This window comes from Vidua chalybeata, chromosome 4, assembly GCF_026979565.1.
Source record: "Vidua chalybeata isolate OUT-0048 chromosome 4, bVidCha1 merged haplotype, whole genome shotgun sequence".
NCBI lineage: Eukaryota > Metazoa > Chordata > Aves > Passeriformes > Viduidae > Vidua > Vidua chalybeata.
This window is the reverse complement of record NC_071533.1, coordinates 28,669,509-28,684,449: the sequence shown is the minus strand read 5'-3', so window position 1 is coordinate 28,684,449 and position 14,941 is coordinate 28,669,509. Positions and strand designations below refer to the sequence as shown.

The 14,941-nt window shown below is 39.1% G+C and overlaps 1 protein-coding gene across 2 annotated transcripts in view; it reads left to right on the top strand.

The window, feature by feature from the left end:
- The window catches only part of TNKS (tankyrase), a 129,768-nt gene that overhangs the window by 97,550 nt on the left and 17,277 nt on the right, over window positions 1–14,941 (top strand). For both annotated transcript variants that reach the window (XM_053941956.1, XM_053941955.1), the window contains exons 12-17: window positions 5,710–5,881; window positions 7,074–7,153; window positions 8,165–8,310; window positions 9,266–9,431; window positions 12,076–12,295; window positions 12,564–12,673. In XM_053941956.1, coding sequence (XP_053797931.1) covers window positions 5,710–5,881; window positions 7,074–7,153; window positions 8,165–8,310; window positions 9,266–9,431; window positions 12,076–12,295; window positions 12,564–12,673 — 894 coding nt within the window. The remainder of the gene's footprint in view (window positions 1–5,709; window positions 5,882–7,073; window positions 7,154–8,164; window positions 8,311–9,265; window positions 9,432–12,075; window positions 12,296–12,563; window positions 12,674–14,941) is intronic.

The following is a 14,941-nucleotide window of genomic DNA, read 5'->3' as shown; positions in this document are numbered from 1 at the left end:
CTTCACCCAGAGGGTGGTTGGGCACTGGAACAGGCTCCCCAGGGAAGTGGTCACAGCACCAAGGCTGACAGAGTTCAATAAGTGTTTGGACACTTGTGCTCTTGGGCACATGGAGTGACTCTTGAGGTGTCCTGTGCAGACAGGATCATTGATAATCCTGATGGGTCCTTTCCAACTCAGGATATTCTGTGATTTGTATTGGCAAGAATTAACCTACTGGCAAGCAATTAACCATAAATTGCTTTTTTTGGTGTGTCTTGCTGGCCCTTGTTGACAGGACAGACTAGGTTCCCAATTTGAGTTGTGAAGAAGTCCTTGTGCATGTTAGTTGCACGTTAGCATATTATGTCTAATCAACACACATTCCATGGAAGATGTTTTCATTAGCTTGGTACTTGAGTTTGCAGAAGTTGACTGTCAATGAAAAGAGCAGGTGAGAAACCTTGGGATTTCTTAGACTTGTCTTCAAGAATGTTGATCATAAATATTTGTGGTTTTAAATGCCAGTTTTTCCTTGTTTGCCTGCCCTGTTTGTGTGAGACAGCATTTCACACCACTGCTTATTTGATGTGGAATACTCTCAAAGTACCATATGAAAAATAAAAGCAGAGCATCTTCAAAGAATCCTCAAACATAAACAATTTTTATTAGACCCATAATCAAATCTTCAAATGCTATGATTTTATCTTTGAAGATGATCAAAATCTTTAATTTAAAAATTAATTCAAAAGTGGTGAACTAGTGAAAAAGTGCATTTCGTCCTGTTTTCTTGTATTTCTAGATAGTTGAATATTTCATATGACTTAAGTTGTTGTCCAAATTTATAGACACATGGGAAAATAATGTATTCAGAAAGACACTCAGCTTTCTAGCAGTGCAGAAGTAAAGGATTAGAGTATTTTCTGAACAGGAAGGATTGTTGGAAAGAAAGACCTGAAAGCATGTGAGTTCACTGGTATCTTGGGCAAATGCAAAGATGATGATGTGAGGGGGCTCACCCCCAGATTGGGGTGACCCCGAGAGGTGGAAAAGTCTCTCCTCCAACCCGTGCCTTCAAAGAAAGACTCAGCAGTCTTCAGTTGTCCGGTCTCAAGGTAGATTATTGTATGTTATCTAAAAGATTTTCTTCCTGAACTGCTGCGGTCCATTCAGCAGCTCAGACAAAGGCACACACACACTGACACTCTCTCTGACACACTCTCTGACTGCCCAGGGGGCTGGTGCCATCTTTTATATCACACATTACATGTTAAATGTTTATGGTTTTTCCCTAATGCCTATTACCTATATTGAGTGGTGACTTTCTACTCTAAACCAATCTGTGAGTGCCAACATCACCATGAACATGGAGGATAGGAAGGAGAAAGAAGGAGGACAGGGCACGCCCAAATCCCTTCATCTTAGAACCTCTGAGCCCCATGTACAAAACTCAGACCCCTCTGTACAAGGCCTAAAACCCCCCTGTACAGCGCTCAAAGATTCTTCCTTTCACTTTGTGACTACTTCTACTATAATATCTAAACTTTTGTGATTTCTTGTTTTTCCTGCAAGGTTGGTAAATTGTTCCATGGATCGGATTCAAAGCCACAGGGGTTTCTGGCTGCATGCCAGGGTCTCAAATGCTTCTGACCTGGGCCCGGAACATCCAAGAGTGTCTGAGGGACACTTTGGGTTCCGACAATGATGAATGCTCTTTAATTATGATATGCCTCTCTTCTGCGAGAGAAAATGAGCCTTTGTAAGGTCATGTCAGGGAGATAGTGTCCCTATTCATGATGGTAGCAGAAATTAATTCATTCTGCTCTGCTGGGGGGGTCTTGCTTTATTCATCTTTGCATAATGCAGTTATTTCTGTGCATTGGAATATCATGTTGCCAGCCTTTCGAGATCATGGATTTGCAAATGTTCACCATCTATCTAGACCCACACAACAAACTGAAATGTTTCTGAATAACCTTGTTGTGTAACATATTCACTTCCAACATTTCAGGGAGAGGTATGATTTTCTCAGGGAACAGTAAGAATTGAAAAATTAAATTGCCTTTCAGAAATGTAGCAGGTTCTAGACTATGATGGCTAACAACTTAAAGATCTGTGTGGTCTGTTGTGATTGACTGGTTTAACTTTTCACATCCAAATGTCCTGACCTTAATCTTAAGCTTTTATACAGAAGAGGTAATTGTGGAACATCTGACAGAATCCTATCGGAGCTTTCAGAGTAAAACTGACCATTTTTCCACCTGCCTTTTTTTGCTGACTGAGATTGAAATTGTCACCAATGCTGCTTCACTCCTATGTTTATTGTTAGACAATGTCCTGGTTTAGGGCAAATTTTGGAGGAGACCTCTGTTCTTCTTTTCTCCCCTGCTTCGCTCTTGGAACCAATCTTAAAGGTGCAAAACTTGTTGCTGGGTTAAACAAATGAATGGGGATAAAAGCATCATAAAGTCACCCCAGGACAGAAAACAAGACACAAGACATACTGCAAGCTTGTCTTCAGAATTAATGCAGCAGAAGAGCAGTTAAAGCACTTGCATTGCAGGGAAGGATACTGTGATATGGAACTGCTGGCAGAGCACAAGTTTCACATGTGATTTTTAGAATGTACATATTTTAGAAAGATTTCACAGAGAAAATCACAGTGCTTAGAAGCTGTTGCTTTTTGTGCTGCTATGTGCAGTGTCAAGGAGCAGGAGGGATATTTAGGACATTTGATCTTGATAGAAGGCTGATATGATTATGAAGTCTTGCAAAAAATGTTTCCTGAACAGATCTGAGCTGTTGAGCTGCCACAAGTGCCTGGCAGCCGAGGGAATATTGCCGTAAGTGTGTACACTGCTCCAAGAGAGCAGCAGTGAGGGAAGGGGAAATCTCACTAGTTTCTGATGATATGTGACCATTTCCATTTCTCTACTGTGTCTGTTCAAGATGGAGAAAAGGAAATTAATGGAGAAAGAGGAGAGAACAGAAGGAAGTCTGCATTGGCTACTACTGAATAGATCAGTATCTTTCTCTGAAACCACTTATTTAAAAACTCTTTTCAATTGATAACTGTATTCTACTTTTACATTGCATTTTGAGCAATGTAATGACTGCTTCCATGCTAAAAGGTGAAGAAATTGGATCCAGAGCCAGTGTGCTGTGGAATAAAACTGTCAAACCTGTCATTTTTAACTCTTTGCAGAAAACTTGTCTGTAAGATAATTCAGAGCTACAGCCTTCTAATTTCAGACTGCCTATAAAGGAGATCAAATTGATATTTATCTTTTTTTTAATAAGTGCAGCTGGAACAATCTGGCTACTCAGGGCACAGTTAAAGCAGTACACACTGCATATTTCACATTTTTGTTAAACAGAGTTTAGACTTAACTTTGAATTTGAAGGGGCACATGGTTTTGGACCTGGTGTTGAACATTGTTTAACCCAGGCATATGTCTTACGAGGTCTGATTTTTATAAGACTTTAATCTCGGTTTTGTACTTCAATTTGTTGTGCTTAAGTTGATTTTCATTTGGAAGTAAGTCCTTTTGCTTTAAGCCTTATTGGAATATATTCTTTGGTTGGTTTTAGAGAAGTGGTGCAATATTGATGAGAGAAGATCTGCCCCAAAGTGAATATATTCCCAATGAAATTGTCCTGCAAAGCCTAACTCTGCTGCTGAGGTAAAGAGCAGCTACATTTGGTGCATGCATCCCTCAGTCAGCTGCAGCCTTTTTTGTCTCAGATGGAAGCAGGTATTTCTTCAAATGGCCAGTGTTCTTCTGCCAGAAGAATTGACTGTTGGGAAAGATAATGGTTTAGAGGTGAAATGAGACCTGGATAAGTTATATGAGATGATGGCTCTGATGACTCTGACAGTGTTCTTTTCAAATGAATATTAACATTTTTTCCAGGGACGTAGTCAGTATCGAATTGTGCACAGTGAATGCCTTGCTGCTATTGCTTCTACAGTTTGTTCAGTACAGGCCTGTTTAACACAGGAAGTCAGTATTAAAGAATACATTATTTATGATTTTCTTTTTTTGGATGAACAGATCATTATCAGCTACTTTGAGAATCCACAAATTTCATTCTGCTTTTACCATCACTAAATGTGTGTAGCCCCAGAGTTCTGTTTACCTCTGTGCCCTTATCAGTGAAAGGTATCCAGTGTCCTGAAACAGATGAGGATCATCATCTGAACAAAATGATGTATTTGGGACATTCAGCATTTAGTTAATATTTATGATAACAGTAAGTTTTTTATTTAAAACAAAACTTTTAGGGCAATCCCATTAGAGTGGCATGAGCTGAGTGCAGTTAGAAGAAAGCAGACCTATTCTCCTGTCCATCTTGCTGCAAGAAAGGTTTGTGATCTGAGAAATTCTTACCCTATCGGTTTGTAAAATAATTTCAGACAATATTGAATCACATTCCTCTTGTTTGGTTGTTCTTTGTTCTTTTTTGTGACTTGATATTGCAGTATTGCAGGTATTTTACTTATTTTTTCCCCTATCTGGTAGTAGATCTTTGCATAGTTAATTTCATTTAGTTTTAGTTAAATTTTATTTAGTTATAGAATAAATGTCTTAACTAAAATACTTTTTCACTGGTTTCATGGAAGGGTAGTAGCGTCTGCATGCTGAATTTTAGGTGAGAAATAACAAGCAAAACCTTTGTTTGCTGTCACCACAAAGATTTTGAGAAGGTAAAAAGGTGGATTTTATAGAGTAACAAAGTTTATTATGCATGCAGGTGACAGCCTGAAATCTGTAGGCTTGGAAACAGATAACAGGTTCTGAGTTGCTTGCAGAGACTATAGAGTAGTTCTGTATATCATAAAGTGGTAAAAAAGCTGTTGGGCATTTGCATTTAAATTTGTCATGAATCGCTGCTAGGTACAGAGAAGGTACAGAGTATCTTCTTGAAAGGTTATTTTCATGGGGGTGTTTTTCCGCTTTTTAAAGCTTTCTATTAGTCTCTTCCTTTTTTTGATAGTGCACTGGGAAAGATGCTTCTAGTTATTTAGCTGCTCTGCTAGATCTTGACAGACGGATGTGTTTCCATTATATCATACTCTTGGAAAATTATACTCCATTTTGCCTGTTTTTACAGCCTTGTATTGAGAAGAATTATATCCAGTTATTCTTAACATTCATGTAAAGGCACAAAAAGTGAGGAGGAAATGTTTGCATCCAACTTCTCCTCCACCTCCCAACTCCTTCATAGAATTCTTCATTTGACATCTTTGTTTTGCATTAATTCTTAGTACTGGGTAATGTTGAGTTATTCTCCTTCTGACAATGACAGATGGTAATTTCCTTAAAGCTGTAAGATCTTTGAATTGTTTGGTAACAATTTATGTCAAGTTACCTCTTTCTCCTGCTGTGATAGTGTTTCTTTTCTTGCACAAGGTTGATCTTCATCAGATTTGTCAAAAGCTTGATCACGATTTGAAGTATGGTTCTGGGGATCCTATATTGTTTGTTAGCCATGCAAACAAATAACCTTGTTGTTAAAAGACAGGAAAACATTTGTGGTAAAATATTTTTCCTTTAGAGTGTTTGTCTGTTTTGTCATTTGGTTTTGTTTAATTGCAGTGCAGAAGAATTGATAGGTAAATTTGTGTGCCAGAAAATTCTTCTTATTGCTCTTTTTGTTAAGGACAGGGACAGGTGCGGCCTTTTAATTACAACAGTGTTTTATTTTATATTGCTGCTGCTTTTTCAGATGAATGCACTGGACACACTTGGTCAAACAGCATTGCACAGGGCTGCGTTAGCAGGGCACTTGCAAACCTGCCGGTTGTTGCTGAGCTATGGCTCTGATCCCTCCATCATCTCTTTGCAAGGCTTCACAGCAGCACAGATGGGAAATGAAGCAGTGCAACAGATCTTAAGTGGTGAGTAAAAGTAAGGGCTTGTGTCTTTGAACTTCAGTTTGTCTCTTTACAGCTTTGAATCTTGTTTCTTTCTTGATGCAAGAGACTTAAGTATTTTGCTCATCTCTCCTTTCTGCCATCAAGTGCACACAACTACAGTATGTATTGTGTGACACTTGTCAGAAAATAAATAAACAGCTCTGCTCAGTTCAGTGATTTTGTGCAAATCAGAAAGAAAATAACCATCTTGTAGATCTAGAATATGCTCCTGTACAAGGAGATTGTAGGAAGGCACATGTGTAGGGAGTTTTGGGATTCTTTTGACAGCAAGTTATAAGGCAACTGGAATATTGCTGAGCATGTAAGAAACCTTTTTCCCTGCATCAGCCAGCCTGTTAGGTACTCTGTACTTCAGCAGTCACAAGCACAGTGTTACTGGCAGGAAAACACTGATTGTTGCTAAACTGTTTGAACTTTTACTTGAAATCTCTTGCTTGTCCAGTAGAGAAAGATTTTATGGTGAAAGTGCTCTAGATAGTGCTTAGGTAATCATTTCTTTATATCTTCCATTAAAAAGATGAATAGATGTTTGAAGAGGGTGCCACTATTTTTCATATAAGTCCATAAGGGTTTGCATCCTCTTACCCACATTACATTTGAATTTTTGCAAGTACAGAGAATAATAATGGCATCAATAGCTACTAAAGAGCAAATAACTCACCTTACAGTGAGACGTGCAGGTAGTCAAACAAAGGCAGATATCCAGATAGATGAGAAGACACATGGTAGCTAGAAACTCCATTTCCTCTAGTGTTTTCAACAATATTGCCTTAAAACAGGACAAAACAAGGAAAAAGCATTTTACAGCAGTGCAAGGAAGGACTGTTTTGAAGTGTTCCCACTCCTGAGATGTAGCTGGTTACATGGGTAGTGTTACCTGTTAAAATGTGCACATGAATGTATGTATGTAGATTCAGAGAGAAGAATGTTGGCAGAATCATGTCAGCCTTAGAGTCGAAATCTGACTGATTTGCTCTAAAACTAAAGCTCCTTATTCAGACATGTTGGCAATATGAACTTGAACATCACAACCCCAGCTGCATTTTCACAAGTAACCACACTTCACCCCCCCAGCTTTGGACAATATGTTAAGCACAAGTTAATACAACTTATGTATCCTACGTAATCCTAAGCCATCTTTTTCCCTATGTAGAAAGTACACCTGTGCGCACATCCGATGTGGATTATCGGTTGTTGGAAGCATCCAAAGCTGGAGACTTGGAAACTGTGAAGGTAGGTTTCAACAGTTCATGTGAATTTTCTACTTGACATTGCTGTGCAAGGCTTGTGGAAGCCTCTGCTACATGAGTTGTGGAAGCAGTGTCCAATGAATGGTAAATCGTAAAAAATGGGAGTCATGGATCTTTTTTTTTTTCTTCTAGAAGGTAGTACATTAAGATGTACTGAGGTGTGTTTCTCTTGGGTTTCTGCTTGTTTATTCTGCCAGTCCTTCACACAGTCCTTCACAGTCTTCGATGGACTCAGATGTAGCCATAATTCTTTGAAGTGGACTCCGTGATTCTCAGAATCACAGTTTAGTAGAAACAAGCCCTCAGGTGCATGATTCAATCGATGGCAAGCAAATACTGTTAACAGGTAGCAGACTTAATATTTTAAATCATCCTTAAACTGAAGGTGAAGGGTCAGGCCATGGAATCCCACTATCACAGGAAGGTTTGATCTTGTTTTTTTGTATTTGGTTTGTGGACAAAACAGCCTGCAGATGGACTGTTGTGCAACTTTCTCACCTTGAACTTCAACATGATATACATTAATATTCAGACAGTAGCACTTCTGTGTACCAGCAGCTTCTTTGACTGCTAAGCTAAATATTTCTGATTTTCCTGAAGACAATATAGGCCAGAAATGGTAATATATCTGGAGAAGGTTACATGGCCTTGAACCTGGTACTTGATGATGTAGAGGTTCACCCTTTCTTATACATTAGGCACATCTTCACACTGCTTCCATCATTTAAGTCTTGTTTGTTATAGAAGTATATTCAGCTGTAAATTTAGAACTGCTATTTTTTTAACTTTACATAAGTGGAAAGAAATTTCCTGATACTTAAAAGATCTGTATAAGTGGATCAAATTTTCTGTTGGGGTCTTTAAAGGTGCTCGTTTAGTTATTTTCTTTTGGGTTTGTTTGTTTCATGTTTTGTTGTTGCTCTTTGGTTTTGGGGAGTTCCTTATTTGTTAGTTTTAGTTCTGTACTAGATTTTGTGTTCTTTTGTCTTCACAGCAACTTTGCAGCCCTCAGAATGTGAATTGCAGAGATCTGGAAGGCCGTCATTCAACACCACTGCACTTTGCTGCAGGATATAACCGTGTGTCAGTGGTGGAGTATCTCTTGCACCATGGAGCAGATGTGCATGCCAAAGATAAAGGGTATATTTCATTCCTTGATATGTTCTGCTGTTCTCTATTAGTGTGAGACTTATATCCCACCTATTCATTTTCACTTCAAATTTCAGTGACCATGGTGTTTTTCTCTTGAAAATTTTTCTCTTTCCTCCTTGTTCTGCATTGTTCCTGTGCTGTAGGGAGGTTTATAGACCATTACTGCATGCTTGCCTTTCTGGAAAAGCCATTATCAAGTACATAGCTGGCACTGTAATACAAGATGCTTCTATTCCCCTTTTTGCCCATTTTGGAGACTTTGCTTTGTGTAAAAGCAGCCTTTAACTTGTTTTAGGTGATCTAAAATTGGTTTTGAATAAAATGGGGTAAAATACCAGGGTTGTCTATGGGCATTTTTCTAATCATGTTAGCTTTTATTATTAAGTTAATTATTTTTACAGTTAATATTCAGTTAAATTATATAAAGCATTTACATTTTTTTCCATTAGTTGTGAAGCAGCATGGTTATGTTCACTCTTTTACTCCCTATATTAGTTCACAGTGGGGGTCCAATACTGTATTTTCAGGCTTACCCTGGAAGAAGTGTTTGGGTATTTTTCTGTATCTGTCAGATGTGCAGTACTTACTAATAACTGCACTTCAAACATATTATATAGTGTTATGTCTTTCTTGAGATTTACACTCAAATAACCAAACTCAGAACAACTGTGAGTCTTGCAATTTAGTTTTTGTCTGTTATTAACAGCATTGAAGTTGCTTGTGGAAGCTGTAACATTGGAGCTTGCTAAGTATTTAAAAGTCTTGTGGATGAGAACTAAAGGAGGATAATTAAGTTTTAATTGATTTTTTTAATAGAGAAATAAAACCATGAAAACTGGAAAGACTGAAAGATAACAATAATGTCTGGTGAAAGTGGGAGTTTTATCTACTGATTGCATGTAGGATTTTATTCTCTAGCTATTAATGCTTTCTCTTTGATTAGTGGCTTGGTACCCCTGCACAATGCCTGTTCTTATGGACACTACGAAGTAGCTGAACTCCTAGTGAGGCACGGTGCTTCTGTTAATGTGGCAGACCTGTGGAAATTCACTCCTCTACATGAAGCAGCAGCAAAAGGAAAATATGAAATCTGCAAACTGCTTTTAAAAGTATGTGCTGGAGATCTCAGATGTGTCTTTAAATGCTTATATATTTATTTTTTCTGAAGATTAATTAATGCAAAGTTAATTGCATTCAGTGAATTCTTTGTGGTATCTTTGAATCAATTTTTATGTTGCAATTTTCACATTGTTTCTTGTGTAATATCATTGACTTAAAAAGAATCATCAGTACAAGTACAGTACAAGCACATGGATCAATACTGTTAGCCAAGCAGGACAATACTCTGAAACCAGAAAAAACAGCTGAATTCATATAAAAATGAGAACTCCCTACCTTGTCCTATCCACCCCTTTCTGAAATAGTTACTGCATTTAAGTAAGTTCTGTTACTACTTATGCAAGCATGTGTTACAGAGCAATAGCGGGAGGTGGGTCCTAAATGAGAGAAATTTTAAACTGTTATGTTAATGTATAATTTATCAAGCTCCTGGAGGAAATGCATGTTAATATATTGTGGCATAAATATTCATTATACTTAGAGGAAGAACCTCTAAAAAGCATGAGGTAATGCAAAGATATTTTCAGTTAGAAGCATGAGTTTGAGAAACTTCTTAACATAAGGTCAGATCCTACCCTGAGAGGATGAAAGGGGTGCTAGAGAAGAATTTCTTGACAATCCCATTTCCTCTTCCAGCATTGCCTACTTATGTCCCGCTGAAGCACAACATTTAAAATAGGAGAAAGTCAGAATATGGATAGTCTTAAAATAATGAGGATCTACCCCAGCCACTACTCATTTGCTGCTGCAAAGCCCCACTATTTCCCTCCTATATCATTAATTATTTCACTTGATTACCAAAACAGCAGTCGGAGAGAAAAGAATGATAGTTTGAAGCACATCTACAGCAGAAACCAGGAGGTATTAAGAGATGTGTCTGTGGAGTAGGCATGGTGGTGGCCTGGAAGGAACACCCTAATAGAGATGTTAGCTCAAGCTATAGGAACACTTGTAATCTCTCAAGCACAGTGTTGCATTATAGACACTGGAGATCTCTGTCCTTTCCTGGTCATTCCACAGGGAATTTACCCATATTTTGTCTTCAGAGGATCCTGAATGGATGTACAACAGGAAATAGAAAAGTGCTGAAATTTAGTTTTTTAAAATTATTCTTTCACAAGATAAGAGCTAAACATGCCCTTAAGGTGACACAGATGTAAAGTCTCTGGGAGTCTGTGGATATGTGCTCACACTGCAGTTTACTCAGGATTTCTCCTGCTGTGTCTCCTATGCCAGCTGGCAGTGTTGTCAGTTCTGCTGAGTTGTGGATGTTGAGCTTGACCCCTCCTGACTTGTGCTCCTTCTCTCCTGATCTGCTTGAAGAAGGAAACAAAAATAAACAGGCATTTTGGAGACAGTGCCTTTTTTAATCACCCTTCATTGAAACGACCACTTTCATTTGTTTCTATGCCTCGGAAGGGGTCTCAGAAGACACTGCTTCTTCATTTAGATATTTATTTTGGGTTATATTTGAATAGTTCCAATCTTGATGAGTTTCAAATGAAGGTCATGTGTTAGAGAAGTCATTACAGTCTAAAAAGCTTTGCACAAAGAGTGCTCTCTTACTAGAAGAACCATATATGTAGAAACTGGTTCTGTGTAATCAATGCTCTGTCCTTTCTGCCCCTTGCTCTTCATCCTTTGCACCATGAGCATAGTTGTACTGCTTCCAAATACAAAGCAGTTAATTCCCTCTGTTCTCCCATTGCTGTTCTCTCATTCCCAGTCCAATGGGAAATGGCAGGGATTGGACCACTGTGATTGACTATTCTGAAGAGGTCAGCCAGAAAACTCTAGCACCAGCAGCTGCCTCTGCTTTATCTATCTTTGTTTTTTCCCACTGCTGCTGAGAGTGAATAGGGAAGGAGCTGTCCTCCCACAAAACTGAATGTGGACGTGACTCACACCATATGCTCTACATAGTTGTATGTTCCCCTTCTCATCCCCCAGTGCTCCAGTACTGTGTTCTTATCACTGCCTGATCTACATGTTTTACCAGCACAGATACACTCCAGCAGTCATCCAACTCCATTTGTCCACCAACATTTTTTTCACTTCTCCAAAGACCTGTAAACTGCTTAAGTTGGTGCTGTTGTCTATTGGAAAGTGTAGAGAAGAGTATTTTGCTAGTTCCCTTCTGAAACAAGTGTCTTTCGATATCAGGGTGACGTTTAGCAAAACTCAGAGCCTGGTTTTGCTAGCTCAGAAGGTTGTGCTCAGGATATGGCTCTGCCAGCCATTTGATTCCTGCCAGCTTTCAGGAGAAGGGGAGGACTGGCAGCAAGATACTTGCAGTTGGCTTTCCTTTCATGCTTCTGTGACAGTAAGAAATAGCTATATGCAGGAAATGCTCCTGAACATACTTCAGCTGCAAGTAGAGTAGGTACAGCTCTTGCAAAGGGCTGCCATTCTTGCCTGTGGAATTGAGATTCACACAGCTGTGTTTCAGACTAGTGCTCTTAGGCCTCAGACTTCTGAATTTATTTTCTTGTGCCTACTAATCTATACAATTATTACTTCATTATGGTAGGTCTGCAAAATCCCATTTTATTTGGGATTTTGTCACAAAATAGTGCCACACGTGCACTGCTCTGTGCATGATTGTGACACTAGCATTCCATTTGCTCTTTGCAGCACGGAGCTGATCCAACCAAAAAGAACCGAGATGGGAACACTCCTTTAGATTTGGTGAAGGAAGGGGACACAGATATCCAGGACTTACTGCGAGGAGATGCTGCCTTGCTAGATGCTGCCAAGAAGGGGTGCCTGGCACGAGTGCAGAAGCTGTGTACGCAAGAAAATATCAATTGCAGAGACACCCAGGGAAGAAATTCAACACCACTGCATCTTGCAGGTGGGTAACGTGCCAGGTTTTCAAGGCTTGTATATTTATGGTAGGCCTACAGATGTAATTTGCCAAAATCAGGATTGGTATAGAAGAGTTTCGCAGAGAATTGTCCTGTACAAAGAGTTAACTAAGGTGCCATATTTCAGGAGGTAAATACAATTACTAGGGAAGAGGAACTTTTGCAGTTGAAAAATTGCCTTAGCTTTCTGTCAAATATTTTTCTTCAGTTTAGCTCTCCTAATACCTAATTTCTTTTCCTGTGCTTTTTCTACAGCTGGTTACAACAATTTGGAAGTAGCTGAATACCTTCTTGAGCATGGTGCTGATGTTAATGCCCAGGACAAAGGAGGATTAATTCCCCTACACAATGCAGCATCCTATGGGGTAGGTGCAGGCAGTCTTGCCATTATTAGAACAGCAAGGGACTCTTTGAAGTCATATCCAAAGCCAGTTATTTTGCAGCTGTTTTGCTGTGAACACACAGGTTTTGATGAAGCATTTGTTGGGTTAAGTTGCTGTTGTGAGAGCTATTTGCAGTCCTACACATTAAATAGGACACAGATTCAGGTGTGCTGTAGCAGTTAAATGCTGCAGTTTGGGGAGATCACTACACTGTAGCTTTTATGCAGGCAAGTAGATGCACAGGTTTGAACAGTTTGGGGTGATATTCGAAACAGAAGAGACCTGAAGTTGTCTCTGAAAGACTTAGATGGAAGGAAGAGAAAAATACGAGGGGATCGTGTGCAGATGATGATAGGATGTGGAGGTGTGTTACAGCTGGTGTTTGGTAGGAATCTGTTGCTAGAGTTGAAGGACTACTGTGTTTGTAATGTGGTTGTCCTCCAGGACAGGCCATCTGCTGCAGGGGGTGCCGTGACAGATTCAAACCATTTTAGATGAGGCAGGCCCTCTTTCATCCATATAGGAGTAAGCATCTGTGTCCCAATTGCACAGATGCCTAATAGATTGCTTATAAGCAGTTGTTAGTTGTGGATTGGGTGAGAAAGAAGTCTCTTGTAAATAATTATACAAAGACAGTGCTTGAGAAGCTCTTAGCATTGTGCTTACAGTCAGAGAGGATCATAATGTACTGGGTTTGATGGTCTCATTATATGCTTTGTCTGTTACTTACCTGGCCCTGGCACAAATACAGCAAAATCTGGAACAGGTGACCCTAACAGAACCATGCTTGCTTTTGTTTGAGAGCAAATGAAATAAAAGGTGCAGTGTTCACCTTGTTTTTAAAAAGAGCATCAATGGAGCTCAGTCTATGCCTTTTGTATTGGCTCTTTACATCACTGTAGGATCCCAGTGTCCCAAAGAGCAAAAAGCCCCAAATCCTGATGAAAGATTAGAAAGCAGCACAGAATTCTTTTATGTTACATGTTACTTAATACCAAGTAATATTGATTATCAGCATCTGCCTTTAAACATTCATTCTCAGGATGTTTCTAAGATCTAGAGATAAATTCTTTTGGAAAGACTGTGTTCTTTTCTGTGGTGTGAGAAAACAAAACACACATTTTACACAAACCCAAACCATTTTTTATTGGCATAGAGAAATGTCAGAGATTGGTTTTAGCCAATTATCATTTTTAAAAATCATAATGCCAATCTTAACCTGATTGCACTGCTTCTTCTAGGAAACATTAAAAAGGCAGTGTTTGGTGCTTTTCCATCAGCTTATTTAGTTAAGAGTTGCTTCATACCTTTCCTGGCATCCCACACTTCTCTCTGAGCTGTCATCAGCCTGTTCAGATCTCTGTGATGGGAGGTAGAGAAGAGAGGAGTAGTGGTTTCACAAGTTCATAGCTGGCAAGATTCACAGGCTCTGCCTTTTCCTCACAAAGTTTCTTCAGTTCTCCCACCCAGTACTTCATGCTGTGTGTCCCTCAATAGGACTTTCTGTGACAGAAAAATCATAGGAACAGCAATTGCTTTAAAAGTTTGGCAGAGAGGAAAAATAAAGTTGGCAGTATTTTCAATCCACACTTGTTCAGAGACCAAGCTGTTTTATGAGAGCTGCAAAGAGTCATTTAATTGCCATTGAGGGGAAAAAGGAAATCCATTGGCAATTCTTTGTGCCTCTACTTAAAATTTCAGTGTTTCATGCTCCTACCCATTCATTTTCACTACCTGCTTTTTTTTCTTTGCTGTCTTGCACAAGAAAGATCTACTGGTTAGAGGCAGGCAAAAATTTCATTTATCAGGTTTCTCTTATTTTTGCTTGCGAGACTTCAAGGACAGTATATTGATGGAAGCATGGGGTTATAAGTTCATTACTTTTACAACCCATGTAAAACAGCTGTCCCTTGTGACAGTCATAATATATTTTATCAATTTCAGCTCTCATAAAGTATGACTGAAGATAGAACAGATCCGTGATGCCACAGATGAGTTCAAAGTCTTACAAGAAAGAAAGTACAACAAAGACTTCTGTTTACACATGGGAGTGGCTCAGTAGCACAACACATTGATCTTCAGAGCTTCTAGTATTGTGTCACAAAAGTTGCAGCCCAGTAAATTCACCAGTTCAGATTTGTCCACAAATAATTTTTTTATGCAGGGTTAAGTGTCGTGTCTGCTCCTGCAGCTGGCACAAACTTCATGCTATGTACTTGGGGTGATTTGACAGAAATTACTTCTGTACCT